A 20,659-nucleotide genomic window follows, 5' to 3' on the forward strand; every position below is an offset into this window, starting at 1 on the left:
GCATGGCCAATCAGCCATTTTAGCTGATTTTATTGCCGTGTCATTTTGTAACATCTTTGTGTCACCATATTGCAGAAAACCTTTGACATGAGCCAAGACTGTTGTGCTCACTGCTGTACAGAGATCGTGACTGCTCTAGAGAATTTGTAGTTTAAATGATATGCAGATCAGGACAGCATGAAGAAATCAGACTTACCCTGTTAATACAAATACTATTTTATTGGCTACAACAACATTGGGCAATACTACCACTGTGATGTTTGGAGTGCATGTGCAGCCTCATCAGTCAAGTTCTTTTGTGGTCACCAATGCAGAGTTTCTATTAATAGAATAATAAACTGTGGAATATGTGTTATTTTTAACAATTAGTAACAACATCTGGGAATTGTGCCTCTGTTGCAGCCTTTCAATACTTAAAGGGGGCTTATGAGAAAGACAGGGACAAACTTTTTGGTAGGGCCTGTTGCAGTAGGACAAAGGGTAATGGTTTTAAACTAAATGGGGGTAGATTCAGACTAGATACAAGGAAGAAATTTTGTATGATGAGGGTGGTGAAACACTGGAACAGGTTGCCCAGAGAGGTGGTACATGTCCTATCCCTGGAAACATTCAAGGTCTGGTTGGACAGGGCTCTGAGCAGCCTGATCTATTTGAAGATGTCCCTGTTCATTGCCAGGGGGTTGCACTAGATGACCTTTAAAGGAAGGTTCTTTATAACCCAAACTATTCTATGATTACACACTCAACCAAAGTTCTTTTGAAAACCTCTTTAAGTCAGTATATTTTAAATGGTAGTTCTTTAACAAATCATATCTTTCTAGTCACATCAATAAACATGATCTCTTCATGGCGAGAGCTGCATCTCTTTATGATGAAGTTCATGGTGCAAGCAGGCTGCCTTGGAGCTCTCTGAGTGCAGCTGGTAGTTGCAAACAAAATCAGAAAGTGCAAATATAAAAATATTCCTCTGGGCTTTGGAATATGCCGAAGGCTTCAAGCTCACCAGTATATATAAACTCAATGAGTACACAATACATGCACCCAGCTGGTTTTTGGCATGCCTTTAGACTCCACTGGAACTGTTTAGCTTGATAGCAAATGCAATGACAGATACTTAGTATTAGCATAAATTTTGTTTTTTGGAGACCTTTCAATGCCAAGAATATGAGCCATAATTTTTCTTTTCTCCTTTCTCTGTTTCTGAATCTCCTTGGCTGTACCATTGCCCATTTTTAAAATCAAATTTAACTGTTTTCCTCTCTCCTTTAATGCACTGAGCATTTTTACCATCACCTCCACAGCGGCTCCACACTCAGTACCCATGTAATCCAGGCAAATCCCCTGCATACAGTCTTGTTAAAAAGCCATAGGCACGGGGTTAACTCAGAATGGTCATGAGCCAAGCCCTTCACCGCTTCTCTTAAAATAAATTGTTGCTAATGCTGCTGCCATATGGCCAACGAACATGAGCTCTCAGCGGTCTTTTGATTTCCTCATTCATGCTTTCAAGTGCACTGGCTCTTCAGCCGGGCTTCTCCTCCCATGTTATTTGTAGTTCATCTCCTGAGCCGTGAACTTGGGAAGCACGCAAGCGTGTCAGAAGAATAAATAACTTGACTCAGCTGTCCAGTTAGTGGTTCCTTAGCGTCTGCTGGATGAATTAAGCATGGCTCTACCATGCTGCGGTATAGGCTTTTTTTGGGGGGGAAGCGCATCCTGGCAGCAGGTCGCTGCTGCCCGGAGGGAGTCCGCAGCTGCCCCCAGGTACCGCAGAGGGTGGCCGTGGACTCCCTCTGTGCAGCAGTGGCCCCTAGTGGAAGATGCTCGGTCCTTCTGGTGACCCCAGACTAGACATAAAGCCTAATGACTCTTCCCATTTCCAAGCTTGTTTCAAACCTGGATCCCCCCAGCAGCGCTGCAGAAAACCCCAGTGAGTTGCTTCTCTCTCCTGACTGGCTTGCTAAATGCTAGAGTTTGAGCTATTAAACAGTAATATAATAGTGCTGAGCTAAGGAATTATTCTAATTACTTTTTTAAGATTCTCATTGTTTCACCAGGTTTTCTTAGCATTTGCCTGTGTGAGCTGGTGCTTTATAATGTAAAACTGAGGGAATATAGTATTCTGACCCATACATTTTAATATGTCCCTGTGCAATCTCAGGTTACATTGTATAATTGCATATAATACTTTTCTGAAGAACTGTAATGAAAATCTGCAGACAGCATCTGAAGGAAAGGATGTAAAATTTGCACTGCAAATATTGGCAGTGGTGCAGTGCTCACACGTGCAAACTTAGAGGAAGCAGACTGGTACCTGTGGAGCCACCTTGTCCCTGAAACTTAAACAATGAGATAGGAAAAATATTCTGAAAGATAAGAAATCTGTATGAAATGTATAATAAAATTTTCCTTATTAGCTTTTATAGTATGATCTCTGAGAAGAAACCAGTGAAAACTTTGCTTTAAACCTCCTTCTTGCTTTTGAGCTGTTGTAAATCACGTTTTTTTTTTTTTTTTTTGAGGCCAAAAGAATAGGTTGCTGTAGGAGCTGACTTTTCCATTATTGTGTAGGTGAGTGCTGCCTTTGGCAGGATTGTGCACATGAATCGGTCAGTCTTGATCTCCCTTTCTGCCTTGGGATGTGAGTTCGTGTTATGAGTCTTCTTTCTGATAGATAATGTTACAAGACTTTTAAAATCAGTTCTGGCAGATATTACCATCCCAGGTCCTTAAACATCTATTACACCATTTTTAACAACATCACGCTCTCTCTGTCTCTCTTAGTGCAACTTTTCCTTAAAAGGTAAGTGTTGGCATTTAATCAATATTGAACTGAAATTTTGTTTAGTGTTCCAGTGTTGGTTTTTTGTGGGGTTTTTTTTTAGTTTAAAATATCACTTTCTCAAGCTTTCAGTTTACTTACTATAGTCCTTAAATAGGTACTGCTTTGTTTTGAATCTGACCCTTGTTTCCAGTTGGATATTCTCAAGTTGTGCTTGTTCTTTCTGCTACTTGGCAAATCTAAAAAAATTTTGCTTTTTTTTTTTTTTTTTTTATTCTGCAAATGTTGTTAGAAGTCATGCTTGACTTGTACTTTTCAGGAGAAGCCTTGAAGAGGGAATTTTCTATATCTCACATGAAAAATGTGTTCATAGCAGTAAAAAAGCAGTAGTGCTTTTATGCCTTCTCAAAAAAAAAAAAAAAGGAATTGGCTGTTGTGGGGTTTTTAATGATGAGGTATTTACAAATACAGTGTCCAGAAAACAACTTGACTTATTATGTTGACATTGCAAAAGATCTTCATAAGCCCTCGGGAGGCAACTTAGCTTCTGAAAGCTTAGTAGAGAATCTGTTAAATCAGCAGAAGAATATTGAATTCCTGGTTGAGATTTAAAAAATGCTTGTTTCCAAAACAGAGTATGCTGAATTATGTCTTCCACTGAAACAGCCAACCAAAAGACAGAATGTAGGAATAATAAACAGAATGGAAGTATAAGCCTTTGCAAAAACAAGAGGGTTTTAATGTGGAAAAATTTACAAGCTTGAATATACTATAGCATCACTCTGACTTGAAGAAACAAACTTCTAGAGAATGTTATATGCAACCAAGTTTTCATCACCAGTTTACTTAGATTTAAACAATTCCAAATGTTTGAGAATATAGGCTTCTTGAAGTAGAAATTATCACTTACTTTCTTCTGTTTGGCCCACTGATAGCAAGGTATATGGAGAAAAAGCTCTATTCATGCTAATGAAATAGTGCTTTATCTTCACTGTTATTGATGTTGGTGCTCTCAGAAAATCAACCATGAAATGTTGCAGCCTGGTCCATATCCTTTCCATGTAGGATGTCTTTAGCCACCTTATCATCTGTTTGGGGAGCAGGACACAACGGCATCACTTTGTTCTCTGTGCCTTCATAATGGATTGTGATTTCTTTCTCTCTTTTCTATTTTCAGTGATAGTTGGCTCTTCATTACATACATGTCTGGTAAAAATCTTAGTAAGCTTGCGTGGTCGGGGATTTCCATAAAATTGGGTTGTTAGGTTGGTCACGTCATTTGGGAACGATAGTAGATGCTACAGAACATACCCTTTCCACAAGCTCTTTTTATTCCACACAAGAATATGGAGGCTTGGTTGTTACTTAAGTAACTAGCAACAGTCAGTAAACATTACTGTTCAGGTTATAAAATGCCTTTCAGCATTGTTTCCTGAAAAAATATGTTGAGATCTGCTGCTTTGATGTCCTTTCACACACGCACGTGCATGTATACATGCACACAGAGCTACCATAATCTGCACGAGCACTTAGTTGACCAAGTACCTTCTTTTAGTTAGCTTGATTTTTATTTCTTTCTCTTCTAAGACAGACAAAAAAATAAACTTGTTTAATCTTGGGAAACAAGATTGTACAAGGCGGGAGGGAAGGTTTATTAGATTCCCTAGATTGTGGCTGTCAGGAGAGGAGAGGACAAGAAACCTGCCCAGGTAAGCAGTCCTACAAAATTGATAGCACTCCTAGTAAAGCATTCCTGCTGAGGTCATGCTAACATCAGTAAAGCTGTGGTATTTGTCAGGGTAAACTAATTGCCAGATAAATCCCGTCATTGTCTGAAATAAGCAATACCAAGAGACATGTTTCTGCCACAAATTAAGGATGGCACATCTGTCAGTAGGTGATACACTGTTTCTCACCTCCAACACCTCTGTACTGGCAAGAGTTTGTAAGATGGGACAAGATTGGAAAACAATGTGAAACAAATTAAATTAGAGACTGAAAGTAACTCTTGTGCAAAGAATTAATGGAGTGTTTTCATCTCAAAGATGCCTTATGGATCTGATATTAAGATTAATCTAATCTTCTTCACTTCTTGCAGTGATTTAAAAGATGCCTTTAATATGTTCTGGCCAATCTTCTTAACAAAACCTACTTCTTGTTAGATACGTACTGAGTCTTATCAGAGGCAATGTGCTACTATCAAAATACATCTTCACAAGGTCTCACATAATTCTTACAAATCTTTGCTAGTAAATGTTTTAATTTTGTTGATCACAATGAAAACTGGAACTGAGGGCATTCTATTATGTTACAGCATGAGCTGTTGTAGAGACTTGTGTAATTGGGCAATTAATACATATCAAGTGGAATTATTCTGCATGTACTGAATAGTAATCTATTCATATCAAGAGTTTTCATTTATTCTAAATTTTTCATTTAATCATTAAAACAAAAAAATGTTAGCCTTGAACTGGTATGTAAGATAAAGGTATGAAATGGCTCACTTTAGCCTCATTGTCCATGTTGGTGACAAAAAAATAGGTTAAATTAAGACTGTGAGATTAAAACTCACGTGTTGAACAGCCACAAGATCAGTTAATGAAAGAATATATAGTAACTTCATCATAGCTATCTAACGTAAACTGGTATTTGTTGACCAACAAGTATTGCAGCTTGTTCATACAGTTAACAGTTTTACTGCTCAGGAACCATTTTTAAAGATGTGTCATACCATGTGGCTTTGAAGTCTTTATAAGAATTAATTAAAAATGTGAACATATAGCTTCCTTTGTATTGCATCGAGTATCTTTGTTTTAGATCCAAGTGACAGTGATCTGTAGTGTGACAAGCAGATAAAATCCTGCTTGTGGTTTTTTGCCCATCTGAAGTTGGTTTGCCCCTCTGGAGTTCAATGTCAGTCGGTAGTCTGTTTGTGTACAATGCAACATGCCTTTTATTTCTCAAGAAGCCTTGCTGATGAAGCGTTGCATTGTTTGGAAGGACAGATTTGTGATTGCTCTCCAATTACTGCCTGGAGATCACAAGAGGGGGGGAAACTAAATTTTCTTTTGAGTCCAATACCATCTATGATAGATAATTCATCAGTCTTAATAGATGACAGGAACGTTACAAATATTGGATCTTCGTGGCAGAGTAACTTCCACAAATTCTAGGGCTGCTTTGTTCTTTGTAGAGATGATTTTTTGACATGGAATAGAGAAGTTACACAGAACTCAGCTCTAAGAAGTGTCTGGTTTTCTATTTTTATTATTTTTTCTAAAGACTAAGTTCATCCTGGCCTTGCAAAAAATTTTTACTTGCTGAGAAATTGCTGTGTATTTATTAAACTGCCTTTTGCAAATAAGAGTTGTCTGAGAATCCTTGCAGTATTTGGACTGTTAGTTTAAGCATGAACTTCTGTGATGTAAAGAGCAGCGAGGCTAAATACAGGTGAGTTTCTCTGTTTATGCGCCTTATTGATAAACCCTTTGCAAGAAGACTTTAGATTTGGTGTGGTGGAATGTGCAGCCCCCTTTATCCTGCAGATAACTATGGTAAGTATCAACTTAATTTCTGCTTCAAGAAGAAATTTGCTTAAACATCTTCTAGGTACTATTTTTACTGTAACTTCTGTCTTTCTGAACAATGTGATCTCTAAAGCAGAGGCCTTCACAAGTGATGAAATGTCATTCTTCTAGCCTCTGGGAATCTGTCCTGGCAGAGATACTAACTTACTTTCCGCTAGGGTTATGGGGAACATGCATCTCATGTGCCTTTAGATTCATAATGGCGTGCTTTCTCTAGGCTGTTGGAATATTTTTTTTTCCGGGGAGGTGCTAGCTGCATTTCTTGAAGAATTTTGCTTGCCTTATATATTTGTAAGACTTCATATGCCATATGGTGAAATGTCAGAAAAGAGAAATGCTTTCCCTCACACAAATGTAGAAACACCATCTTTCGAAGCTTGTTTAGAAGTGGGCAAAAGTTTGCTATTCATATTGGAAGGTATGTGCTAGGTATTGGAAGAATGGTGAAAATACTACAGTCAGTCAGCCATTACTTACTCTGTTGGTTCAGCTGGTGGTACTGAGCCCTTCTGCTGCAGAAACTCTAAAGCCTGACTTGTCTGTTCTGTTAAGTCTAAAGTTAAGTTGCACAGGGTTTATAAATGCAAAAGCATTTATCTGGCATTTTTGGCTATGTATAGTAGATAACAACCATGATGCTATGGGCAAGGCCTTAGGGGAAGGGTTTGAGAGGAGCTCTGAGTGACTTCCTCAGCAAAGCTGCTGCTCATCTGTGTGTTCACACTTGGATATTGCCACTTGGGGTAGGAGGGCTGCAACTCTTTACCATGTATTCTGCACTTAAGGTGTACAGTAAAAAAATGTCGGTATGACAATGAGCAATCCCAATTTAAAGTGACTGCCTGTTGTCTTGGACTGGTATAATGTTATGTCAAGTAAAAGCACGTTCTTCTTCTCAAACTGTCAGCTATAAATATTCAGCCCATCTTAGCTATCCAAGCGGAGACAGTTGTTGCGTTTCTTTGTTCTTTTTTCTTTCTCTGCTGAGTCCACACAACTACAGCTCTGAGTTGAGGGTAGTAAAGGGCAAGTGTTTCTCCCCCTTGGGTGGTGTGTGTGACCTTTACTTCTCATACAAGGGCAGCATGTTCTTTAGGGGATACATGCGGGCTTTAGACTAAATGTTGCCCAGGCTGCTACAAGCAAGGAAGTTTTTACTAAGTTGCAAGAGCAATCTTGTTATGACTGCAGGAAACTTGCAAAAGGGTATAAAAGCAAAGGAGAATTTATTAGTTAATCCTTTAATTCCAATGTAGGTCTGTCAGTAGCTAGTTTAAGCCATTCACAGGACCCATAAGGGACTTCAGATCAGTTGCTGTGATAAGGGGTTCTAGTTTTCTAGCCTTTTGAAGAACTCGGTTCCAGTAATACTCCCTTTCTTCCCCCTTTCCTTCCCTCCCTGAAGGTCATCACATTCCAGTTTCCTAGATGAAAGGATATTACCAGAATCATTGCACAACTCTGCGAGAACAATTGGCAGGGTGGTGTCTGAGCCGGCCTTTTTTGCGTGGTCTTAAAAATGAAGCTGCGTACTGCCAAGAAAGCCAGCTGCTGGAGGATTGCTGCAGTCCTGGCAGACTTTCTAGGCCTACAGTTGAGCAGATGTGGACAGAGCTCTGAGCTTCAGATGATGTTTGGACTGGGAAGGGGTTTTTGAGGTCCTGTCTGAATGCTCAAGCACTGTTTGGGTACAAGTGGGATTAGCAGTGGTACCTAGTCACTGCTGTCTCCAGGCACTGGAGACACTGCTTGTTTTGTCCTTGTGGTCCCAGGAAACATGGTAGTAGCAATTAACAGCCCTCTGGTTAACTACTAGTGTGTACCAGTGGGGCTGAACCAGCAAATGTTAGGAGAGCTGAACACTGAGTGTACGCTTGTTGCATAATATTGCAAACCATATTCAATTAACACATAGCATCACTCTTCAAGTGCAGGATTTAATAGTGGAATGGGAGACTAAATATGTTGAAGTGCAGAGGAGTGTGGTTGCACAGAATGCAGGGAGAAAGGAAAGCAAAGGACAAGGAACCTGTGCCCAATTCTTGTTTGATTCCTGGTGCTTTGCTTCACTTCACCACAACTACAGTTCTCTTCAGAAGATGGTAATGGCATGTGGTGGGTAGTGAGAAGACACCACTGAATATGTTTTCAAGTTCTTGGAAATATTGTTGGTAGCCATCATGACAAGTTTTTAGAGAGGTGATAGTTTCATTAAATTGACTGATGGTTCTGGAGCAAAGTAAAAGCTGACAGGCTTTTGAGACCCACAAACCTGAAGAAGGCAAGTGTCTTCCAAATCTGTCAATTGCTGTAGTAGGTAATTATTTCTCTGTAGAGAACTGAAAGACTTGCACATGAAACTTGTTTACATCTCAAAGCGCTCTTCAATCTGTAAGGACAAATCTAGAATCATAAACTCTTTTTATGGGGAAGAGTTTAAGGAAGACTGTGAAGCGGTTGCCAACTACAAATTAAGGTTGCTCTTTAATCTTTAGCCTGGAAGGCTCCCAACTTTGGAAAAGGGTGTGAATGTGTAGAGGGGAAAACTATAAAGGTACTGAAGTTCCTTCTGCTTGAAGCACTGTAAACTCCATGCTTTATGGGAGCATGGAGAGAATGTATGTATGGGAGAAGCTGCGTTCGTGGTCATGGGAGAGGGGCTGATCACAGCAGTGGTACCCAGCTGTGTACGTTACCTTACTACTCTCATAGTGGTGAAATTTCATGTGTATTTTGATGGGGTTGTACATTACTGACCTGAAATGTTGTCAGAAGTTGTGCATTTCTGTATAGGAGACATGTGGATGCAGCTTTCTCAGAAGGTATCATAGTTGTTTTTTTCTGCATGTAGATTGCTCTGAACACTTGCATATTTATAGATTGTCTCAATGTTAGAAATGCAAGTAGTGGCTTTTGGCCCACTATCCGTAGTATCTTGCAATAGGCCTGTTTCTTTTTATTTTGTTGTTGGTTTTTTTTTTTTTTCCACTTTGCAGTCTGGGTTATTTAAAATAACCAACTAATTGGTCTGAAAACACAAGAGAAAGCTGGGTCTCCACTAGAGGACCTCATCTGATGTGAGCCAATTAAAAAATAAGTTTCATAAGCACAAGATGCCTTTGTGTTTTACTGAAATCTTACTGCTTTTGGGCAAAGAGGAATTAAACTTCTGCAGAAACTCGGGGGGGGGGGGAGATTAAGAAATAATGCTCTTAATGGAGGAGAAGAGATGTCTTAAATGGCAGTGAGTGCTGTTAAAAATACTAGCTCCTACCCACTAATAATAGGCCAAGTTTTGCAAACTTAACAGGTTTTATCCTTTTTTCTCATGCTTTGCCTTTGATGGGATTTTGCCTTTGATTGCATGGTTGTGGGTGGAATGTCTGATGCTCTTGGCTACAAAAATTGTATAGGTTCTTACAGTTATATTTGTTCTGGCCTGGAGCAGAGCCATATGGGTGTTGGATGTTTCTTTGAGACCTGGTGTTCCTTTTGGTTAATCACCTTACGTTATCTACAACTTTAAAAGAAGACGATTAATATCTAGCAGCCGACTTCACTATGTGGCATAGATCCACGCTGCTGTAGATTCAATGCTTCAGTATATGAATCACCCACCTGGTGAAGGTAGTGTTTGGATAATCAATTATCCAGAAATGTAGTCTGTGGACCAGAGACAAGTAATTATAAATGTTACTTATTATAGTCTCATCAATGGCATAGTGCTTAATCTTTTAAGCACATTAGAGTATTAGTTGATCAGAAATGCATTATCATCCGCTTAGGTGAGATGATGTGGATCTTTTTCTGGGCAACATGGAAACATAATACACTGTGTTAGGCTAGAATTTAATTAACTGATAAATAGGTTGTCCTATGGCTGTCTGAATAGCTGGAATATTTAAATTATGCTAGCTGTCTAGTGTCCTGTGTACCAATTTTGACAAATGTCAAAAAAAATCCATACCGAATTGGCTGAATACATGATAAATTGGCTGAATACATGATAAATTGGCTGCTGCTGCATGTGCAAAGTGAGCTGGATTATCAGAAGTAATATGTTTAATTTAAACCCAGCTCATTTTAACTGAAAAAGGTTAGGGAGCAGCCACATGATCAGTTCAGCAAACAGATCTAAGGAGGAAGGTAGTAATTTCCATTAATACAGGCAACCAGGATAAAACACAGTGAACAGCCCCAGCTGATTCAGTAGGTTTCCATTACTTATTCAAAGTGTAAGCAAACTCCTCAAGATGCAGTTACCAATGAATTTTGAGCAAATTTTGAATCTTGTTTAAAAGCAGGTAACTGCCTTGTTTTGCTGGGTACCTCTTGATTAAAAACCTGACATGGAAAAACTAGGGAGTGCTTGGACTTGATGGCTGTGCTTGTCTTAGTCCATTCAGCTACAGCCTTGTCAGAAGAGGAGTGATTAGTCTTGATTACATGAGGGAGAGGAAACTGCGAATTCTAGTTTGCAATTAATTTTAACACTTCCGTAAGCACAAGCGGCACATTCACAGTTTGTACTTTAGCTAGAGGTCTTGTGTTGCAGTTATGCATGTGACTTATGACTACTGTGTTCGCAGTCTTATCTTAATTGCTTTTCTAGGGAAAGCACGTGTGCAGCAGCTAGCAGAGAACACGAGATATTTCAGGAGACGACTGAAAGAGATGGGCTTTATCATCTATGGAAATGAAGATTCCCCTGTTGTGCCTCTGATGCTGTACATGCCAGCAAAAATTGGGTAGGTTTAACAGGATAACTTCTCATCTATCTTTAAAGCTAGGATGGTACAAGAATATTAAGAGTTCCCTAAATGTAAGAAAAGACTGGTTTGATTTTTTGCTTTTATGATCATTACTGAGTCTTACAAAACATGGAAACTTCCTATAAGTGGTCTTGAGAAAATCGAGGCTTGTAGCTTGAGGCAGCAAGCAAGCACTTCAGGGAAGCAATTTCACCACTACATGCCATGTTTTAAAAATTGGGCGTTTTTTTTTTTCATTTTATTTATATGTAAAGTGTATATATGTGCTAAAGAGAAGCTGAAATTGAATGGAAATTAAGATTAAAAGTCACTGGAGGAATCTTTCAACCAGCTCCTAGATCAGAAGCAGCCAACATTTCCACAGATAAACTCTGAAAATTAAAAAAAGAAAAAGCAGAGGGGCAGGACATGACAGGACACAACAACCTGTATTTGGTGAATCCTGAGTTTTTTTAAGAGGTCTGGATTTAATACCTCAGGTATTGTTATTGTAAATACTAATAAAACTTCAACATAGCTTTATAAATGCTTATGGACTTGTGGGCTGCTGTGTGGATAATTAAGGCTAAAATTCTGCAAGCAGGATATAATGTATATAGTAAAAATCTTTGCAACATAAACAAAAGCCTGATTTCAAGGACAACTTGACTTTGGTAGCTGCTTTTCAGTGTCCTGTGTATAATGCAGGGCTCAACCAACACTTTTAAATCTGGAAAGCAGAGCTTCATTTAAGCTGTACTGAACATCTCTAGTGCTCTTCTAGCTCAGTTAGGCTTCAGTCTGGCTAAGCGCTGTGGTTCTGTGAGGGAACAACCATCATCTAGCACTCTGCATGAAGCTAGATACAGTCTTCCTCCACCCTTCTCAGTATAACCTAATTTAATTTAAAAGGCCTGTAACCTTTATAGCTGCTGTAGAGTCTGCAGTGTGTGCCGTCCAGCACAGAGAGGCATACTGTCTCTACCGCTCAGCTGCTCTACTAGTCATTACAATCTTTTCCCTGGAAATTTTTATTAGCTGAGCAGTTGGGCCAGTAACTTACTTAAAAAAGAGCAAGAACACAGAGCTCTGATGAGAGTTGGCCCTTAGGATCTACATTGGGTCTACTTCATCCTCTCTTTGTCTCTTGTAGTCTCTTTTTTAAAATATTTTGAGAGTACTAAATGGATACAAAATGAAGTGTATCAGGACGCACCTATTTATAAGGAAAATAGTTGTAGCAGAAGTAAAAGTCAGAAAAATTAAAAACCTTGTAAAAGGATGTTACTTTTACACATCCTTATAAGCCTCTTAAGTTCATTGCTACTTCTCAAGACAAGGTCAGTTCAAAAAGGATTAACCATTTCCTATGGCCTGTAGAAACACCCACAATTGCACTGTCATTACGGAAAGGATCTAGATCTTCGTGCCTCTCGTCGCATAAGTCACAGCTGCTAATTTCTTTAATCATAGAATCATTTAGGTTGGAAAAGACCTTTAAGATCATGGAGTTCAACCATCAACCCAACACCACCATGTCCACTAAACTATGTCCTGAACTGCCATGTCTATGTGTTTTTTGAATACCTCCAGGGATGGTGACTCCACCACTTCCCTGGGCAGCCCGTTCCAATGCCTGACAACCCTTCTCAGTAGAGAAATTTTTTCTAATATCCAGTCTAAACCTCCCATGGTGCAACTTGAGGCCATTTTCTGTCGTCCGATTGCTTTTTTACTTGGGAGAAGAGACCAACACCCACCTCGCTACAACCTCCTTTCAGGTAGTTGTAGAAAGCGACAAGGTCTCCCCTCAGCCTCCTTTTCTCCAGACTAAACAACCCCAGTTCCCTCAGCCGCTTCTCATAAGACTTGTGCTCCAGGCCCCTCACCAACTTGGTTGCCCTTCTCTGGACACGCTCCAGCACCTCAGTATCTTTCCTGTATTGAGGGGCCCAAAACTGAACACAGTACTTGAGGTGCGGCCTCACCAGTGCTGAGTACGGGGGGATGATCACCTCCCTGCTCCTGCTGGCCACACTATTTCTGATACAGGTCAGGATGCCGTTGGCCTTCTTGGCCACCTGGGCACACTGCTGGCTCACGTTCAGCCGGCTGTCAACCAGCACCCCCAGGTCTTTTTCTGCCAGACAGCTTTCCAGCCACTCTTCCCCAAGCCTGTAGCGCTGCGTGGGGTTGTTGTGACCCAAGTGCAGGACCCGGCACTTGGCCTTATTGAACCTCATACAATTGGCCTTGGCCCATCGATCCAGCCTGTCCAGATCCCTCTGTAGAGCCTTCCTACCCTTGAGCAGATCAACCCTCCCTCCCAACTTGGTGTCATCCACAAACTTACTGAGGGTGCACTCAATCCCCTCATCCAGGTCATTGATAAAGATATTAAAGAGAACTGGCCCCAAAACTGAGCCCTGGAGAACACCACTTGTGACCGGCCGCCAGCTGGATTTAACTCCGTTCACCGCAAGAATTTGTTTTGTTGAAGATACTGTGTGACAGTTTTAAGAGGTCTTTGCATTTTCCTTAAAAATATTTGTTATCAGATTAGATGATCTCAATTTATTGTGGCAATTCAATGGTTCCCATGATAGGCACTTAAGTGGTACATTCTGTGACACCATAATGTACTTTAATTGAATTAAATTGGTGAAAACAAACTCTTGAAACTGCAGAAGCATCTGCTTTGGAGGATTGCAGCATGGGGGATTCCTTGTATAGCCAAACTTCTGAGCCAAAATCCCTGTTTCTTATCGGAAAGATTTCCAAGCTTAGGTTACAAATCCATTTAGAAATAGTCTGCTAAAAGACCAGCCTTTGCCACATACCATCTTTCAGCTTTGTTAGAAGTTAATACAGTGAAACCTTTTGAGGAGGACCACCTTGGGATTGAGTTAAAAAAAAGGGTTTTGTGAACAGGTATTCTGCCTCTAAAAAAGCACTGGAAGCTCCAGATTGTGGTCTTACAGGCTTGCTTCAACAAACGCCTGTATGGGTTAACATAACCTTCATGCTGCTTTGCTGCCACTGATACAATTCTGACGATCTTTCTTGTTCTCTCTGGCAGTGCATTTGGGCGTGAGATGCTGAAGCGGAATATTGGTGTTGTGGTTGTGGGCTTCCCTGCCACCCCCATCATTGAGTCCAGAGCCAGATTCTGTTTGTCTGCAGCTCATACCAAAGAGATGCTTGATACAGTAAGTGTCTCGTCTTGTCTTCCTTTTGCTCATGCCTTCTATACATCAAGGTACAACAATTGTCTATTATTTGTAGACTGGTTCAATGTTTGGTATACAAACTAGTTGAACCTAATGTTCAGAGCCTTGTGTAGTAGAGCTGGCAATGACTCCATCTCTCTTTCCTTGCTTCAACAATGCAGAATGGCTGCCTACAATAAATCTCAGGGACTTTCTTTTCCTATTTTAAATGATGTGAGAGAGACAGTCTCATTCCTTTGAGATAATGCTTCTTCCTCTCTTAAGAGGCTCTACCTTCCACTGAACCTTTTAGAAGGAAAAAATTCTGCTGCTTCTGACCCTAGATGCAGAAGGTAAGCAAGAAAAAGCCTGAGAACCTTCAAAACACCTGTGTTCTCAAAAGCAAGTGCAAACCTCAGCACATGATTACCAGTGAGAATTTTTATTCCAAAGATTACTATTCCAGTTCTTGTTTACAGCTTCAGAGCACTGTATCTTAAATGATCCTGTCCTAAATGAGTCTGTGCCAAGTGCAATGCCTTACGACTCCTGCCTGCAGTAAGTGTGTTCCAGCAGGAATAGAGGTCCACTGGAAGGATGCCTGCATCACAGTTGGGAGATGCTGCCTTAAAAATTAAGGATGGAAGTTACTCTGTGACTAATATAGTTGAAAGGGATTATATTAATAAGCCTGACTATCCTCAGTATGTTTTGGTGTGGTAACTACACTCATTTTTGAGTCTTCTGAATAACCTTCTTTGATGAACATGTACATGGGCTGTCTTAGGCTCTGTCAAAGTTCTCCATTGTACATTTTTCCCCACTTTGCTGTTCTGTGGCTCAGAACCTAAGCTAGGTTGAGTCATGACCTTGGACTTCAGGAGAGTAGACTCTGTCCTGTTCAGAGACCTGCTTGGAAGAATCCCGTAGGATATGATCCCAAAGAAAGGTGTCCAGCTGGTTGATTCCCCCACCCCACCACCACCGCCCCCGAAGAGTGGTCCATCCTGACTTACAGGAGACCAAATGTATTGGAAAGCCTGCATGGATGAACAAACCAACAAAAACATAAAACGGAAGCACATAAGAGATGCAGGCAGGGACAGGTGACCCAGGAGAAATAGAGACAATCCTGAGCATGCAGGGATGGGGTCAGGAAAGCCAAAGCCCACCTGGAGTTGAATCTGTCAAAGGACATGAAATGCAGTAGGCAGGGTTTTTATGGGGATATTAGTAGCAAAAAGAAGAGTAGAGAAAATGTGGGGCTGCTGCTGAATGGCATAGGGATCAGGTGAGAAATGACATGCAAGAGGCCAGGGTACTCAGTGCTTTTTGTTGCCTCAGTCTTTACTGATGAGATTTGCCTTCAGGAATCCTGGGCCCATGAGATCAGTAGAAAAATATGGAGCAATGAAGACTTACCCTTGGTGTGAAGGAGGATCAAATAAGGGAACATTTAAACAAACTGGACATACACAAGTCCATGGGATCTGATGGGATGCACCCACAAGTGTTGAGGGAGCTGGCTGTCATTGCAAGGCCACTCTTGATTATCATCTTTGGAAGGTCGTGGTGATAGGGGGAGGTTCCTGAGGACTGGAAGAAAGCAAATGTCACCCTTCAAGAAGGGCAAGAAGTGTGATCTGAGGAACTGCAGATTGAGAAGCCTCACCTTGATCCTTGGGAAAATGATGGAGGAAAGAATCCTTGAAACTATTTTCAAACATTTTGTGGACAAGAAGGTGATTGGGAATAGTCATCATGGAGTAATGAAGGGGAAATCATGCCCAGTGTCCAGATATGATCAGGTGGTAATACTTCAATATATGAACAGCAAATGGGACATATAAACAGATATTTACAAATATCTTGTCAAGAAAAAAAAAACGATTCAAACTTTCAAACTTCACTGCCACAGAACTTTCAAATCAACAGCTGAAAATGGCTCTTTTTTATTTCAGTTTTTTTACAAAAAATAGTAAGGCAGTGGTGTGTGCAGTTTCATAATGTATTTCAGTGTTGTTCTGTATCAGTTAAACAAGGTGCCATGTATCTGTGGTGCTGTACTTTCTGCTTCTGAGTTGTTTCTGCCTTGTAAGACCTGAGAGATTCTGCCCTGACACTTTGACAGCAGACTGCCTAAGGAGTTCCTTCCCAGCTACTTGTCCTGCTACTCTTCTCATAATTATCCCAATTCAGTTGTTTCTATTCCATATAAAAATTCTGAAGTGTATGTTTGGAGAAGGCCCTCTCCTTCCCTTCCTTTCTCCCCCCATATAAAATTAATACTATCACAAACTTGGCTCGACCATGGCAATAGAACTGAGTGCCTTACACAAATGAGGGAGCAGTAACTTCTGGCCACGTGGACATGGGGGGGATGAATGGGAAGGAGGTGGGAGGAAGGAAAAGAAAGAAAACTGAAGTCTCTGAAATCATATTGCTGCAAACTGAGCTACAACTGAAACATGCAAACTTGATGTGCTGGCACTACCTGAGTAATCATGCAGTCTTGCTGTTGGTTAGATTCTTTGTCTTCTCTCTTTATGACTAGCTGGACTCTTCATCGTAACAAGATGCTTTTGCAGGGTCTATATAAGTACTATACTTGCTCTCTTCTAAAACCAATCTGTAACTTCTATTACTCCACTTAAAAAACCTCTTTTCCTGGCAATTCGCTTACAAGTCTTTCTGTTTTCCAGAAAATGTTTCAAGTTTTGTGCATTTATCTCTGAAGACTCATTTCTAGAGTACCTCTGTAGGTGCTAAATGCTCTAAATTGAGGAAATGCTTGTTTAATATATTAGGGCTTGTCTGCCTAAGCAAATTAATCCAGGACAAAATGAGGTGTGAATTTTGAAGTGCATGAAGAAATCCTGAGTTAGCTCGGTATGTGGAGGCTTTGTTCCAAGTTAGTGTAATCCACTTTAAGGTTCAAAACAGCTACATGCTCTGAACCCAGAACATTGGCAAGAGGAGTTAATAAGGAACAAGTCTTTGTGTCGGTGACTTTGTGTTGTGTTTTCTTGTGATGCAGTGAAAGGGGACTGATTTCAGGCAGCTAATCATTAAGGTAGCCCTCAGATCTGATCCCTCTGCTGAACTGTGGCAACAATATCCAGGAGGAGAAAGAACTGTAATGAATAGACTTGGAGAGAGCTGGCAGAGTGCTTTTCAAGTCAGTGACAGAGGAGAGAACTCGGTAGCCCATCTGTGCGTGCATGGATGCTAACTAGGTCTGGTATGGTATTTTTTCTGGAAAAAAAAAAATTATCCAGGTTTGGAGCATGGCAAAGAGAAGCTTGTCTTGTAAATGCTGATATTTGTCCTTGTTCTTATTAAGTAAACCCACATGATGGGGAACAGTTCTCAGTTACAATTTTAACCGTTTTATGTAAATAAAACTTCCTTGCCTTAAAATATTTGGCTCAGGATCAGAGTGAAGTTCCTCATAACCTGCATCCCTGTGGGCTGGTGCTTTCTTTTCAGTGATGAAAAATATATTACACTCTCCTGAAGTCAGAGTTCACCAATGCCATTTCCTTTGTAGTCTTTGCCGGTCACATGGTCCTTTTTGTTTTAAATTAATAAAATCCTAAATCTGCATTTAAGAATAACAGTTAACAGACTCTTTCAACAGAAATTTAACCTTGAATTGTTTCCATATGGGATCTTTACTTAAAGCTCTGGCAAACTGTGCCCATGCTTTTGTTTTGGTTTTGTTTTACTGAGGTCCAACTTCTGGGTTTGTCATTCCCCCAGATTTCAGAGTGGAGAGGTTTTTGCTGCCAGATATAACAAGCATGAGGGGCCATTTTTTAAAGAAACAAAAACTTGAACTATCCATCCAGGACGGAAAAGCATGTAGGGATATTAACCCCCATCTCCCAACTATTCTCAAGAGACAGGCATTTGACCCAGAACATGTTAAAATTGTAGCATTAATGTTGAATTAGTGGCATTCTGAAGGAATGCTGAATGTACCTATCTGAATAAATTTACAATTCAAGGGAGTGCAGAATGCCAACCTTCGAGTTCAAAAATCACATTGGACTTGCAAGTCATCTTTTGAGCTCATTTCTTTGTCACTTGCCCATATAGGATAATTAGCATCACATACTGTTGCAAATTTCTGTGCAGCAACTGATTTATTTTGTACCTTGCTCCAGGAGCGTTCTGTAGAGAAGTGAATTGAAGTTTAGGGTTTGGCTTTTAACAAACCCCATTGTGAACCAGTGTCTTATCAAAGAGATTGCAACATAAAGAACGTATGATTAACTGAGCTGGGACTTTCCGTGTTTCTTATGTTAGGAGATGTTTGATCTCTGGTAAACTTCATAACATTTGCATTCAGGTCAAAACGGTGAAATGTTTTGTTAGCTCACTAGCAGTGTTCTGGGCCATCAGTTGCTTGAGCGTTGCTTTTGTGGCAACCTCAGTCAGTGGGACTTGCTTTCAAGGGAGAAAGTTCTTGGGATCCTACCCAGAATAACATTTTTCATTCCTTGGATTGGCTGGCAAAAACCTCCCATGCAATGTTGTTTACAATACAGAGCTTGCATCTCTAGTTTTATATGGACAATGCAAATTAACCAAGTTTAGATACAACAAATGCATCAATAAACTTGTTAGCACAATATTGCAGTTTACCTTTTGCTATCTTTGTCATTTAAAAAAATCCAGTAAGTCAGAAATGGTATGCTAACACAACTGTTTTTTTCATACTGAATGATGCGTAAAGAGGAGTCAAACCTCCATGTCTATTTTTTTCTGCTTCAGCTTTACTACCTCCAGGGAGGGAGGAACACTGTTCTTGTTTTTTCTCTCTATGAATAGTCATGGCTTTCGGCGGGGGGGGGGAGGGGGGCTGTGAAATTTGAGTTAGTATTGCTGGATATTATGATCCTGCCTCAGAAATGGAGTAATCGAGTGGGTGCAGAGTCACTCTCAGTTAAGTGACCAGTGCTGCTCGCTTGGTCTCAAGACTTCTGAATGCTAAAATCTAAACCAAATCCCATGCACCTCTGAAGCTACGGACTTCTAGCACAGTAAAATCTTACTTAAGTAAAACGGCTGTCAGAGTAGTCTGCAGGCATGCAAAAAGGAAGATGTGCTGATAACTTGCTTGTATCTGTCTCCTCTGCTGATCTACTGTGGTCTCTTTCTCAGGCTTTAAAAGAAATCGATGAAGTTGGGGACCTTTTACAACTGAAATATTCCCGTCACCGTTTGGTACCTCTCTTGGACCGGCCATTTGATGAGACAACATATGAAGAAACAGAAGACTGAACTCCCTCCATGTGCCTTGGTGGGAGGGACACACCCCGTGGGACACTCTGTGGCGCACAGGCCACAGCATCCATGAACAACACACTTATGACTGCTTATCAGACATTTCCTCACAATACTGAAGTGGCCACATCAGCTCTAAATGGCATTTTGTAAATAGGGAGATGAGAAAAAAAAGCTTTGATTCCTGTGTCTTCGGGGTCTGGCCCTAGAGGTGCTTGGCTTTATTTTTTCTTGTTTTTTTTTATTTATTTGTCTCAATGAGTTCACAGCAACCCAAGTTGGCTGTGCCTGATCAGCTCAGACTTTGTATGCACCATTACCCTCCCAAATGCTGGCTGAGATGAAGTGAGCATGTGTGACGCTGGCATGGCAGCATTTCCAGTGTCACTGCTAGGTATCTGACCTTCCCAGTAAAGAGCGAGCTGACCTGCCTGTTCTTGGAGACTTCCTAGAGAAACTGCTGATTGCTAACTTTGACATATTTAACAAGATAGATAATCAACCAAATTTTTTTTTCTTTTGCAGTTACTTGTGTTTAAAACTTGAATTTAGCCTTTTTAAAATAAATGTTTTGTTGACATGTCACTGACAGGACCATTGTTCCCAAACATTATTTAGTTTTTTAAGCCACAGGCAGAAGGACTTCTGGAACTCTAGTCTCTTTTCCTTCCCAGTATGGATTCCAGATTGTCTCCTTGTTTTGACACTAATTGTCCTCTTGATATAGGGTAAATGATAGAGAGGGGGGTTGTTAATTTTTTTTTAAATGGGCTGTGTTTTGTCTTCCTTCTGACGTACTTCTGTCTAAAAAAAAAAAAAAAAAGGTGGGTTTAGTGTGTGTTGCTTTCTCATCTTCAGGTTAATTTCTCTTGCTTTAGAATTATCATAAAACCATGAACAAGTCACTGCTAAGTTCTACAAGAGTGCTCTTGGGATTAAGTAAACCATAGCCAGCCTTGTGCTTCTTAAGACCAGAACCCGTCAGTAAGCAGGCCTAGACAATGGATGACTATTAGGAGAACCACTTACTTCATGCAG

At 40.4% G+C, this 20,659-nt stretch overlaps 1 protein-coding gene across 1 annotated transcript in view; it reads left to right on the top strand.

The window, feature by feature from the left end:
• The window catches only part of SPTLC2 (serine palmitoyltransferase long chain base subunit 2), a 78,427-nt gene extending 58,221 nt beyond the window's left edge, over nt 1-20,206 (top strand). The window contains exons 10-12 of the mRNA XM_069783770.1: nt 10,982-11,117; nt 14,200-14,329; nt 19,499-20,206. Coding sequence (XP_069639871.1) covers nt 10,982-11,117; nt 14,200-14,329; nt 19,499-19,618 — 386 coding nt within the window. The 3' untranslated portion in view covers nt 19,619-20,206. The remainder of the gene's footprint in view (nt 1-10,981; nt 11,118-14,199; nt 14,330-19,498) is intronic.
• The last annotated feature ends 453 nt before the right edge of the window (nt 20,207-20,659 follow it).

This window comes from Haliaeetus albicilla, chromosome 5 (assembly GCF_947461875.1).
Source record: "Haliaeetus albicilla chromosome 5, bHalAlb1.1, whole genome shotgun sequence".
NCBI lineage: Eukaryota > Metazoa > Chordata > Aves > Accipitriformes > Accipitridae > Haliaeetus > Haliaeetus albicilla.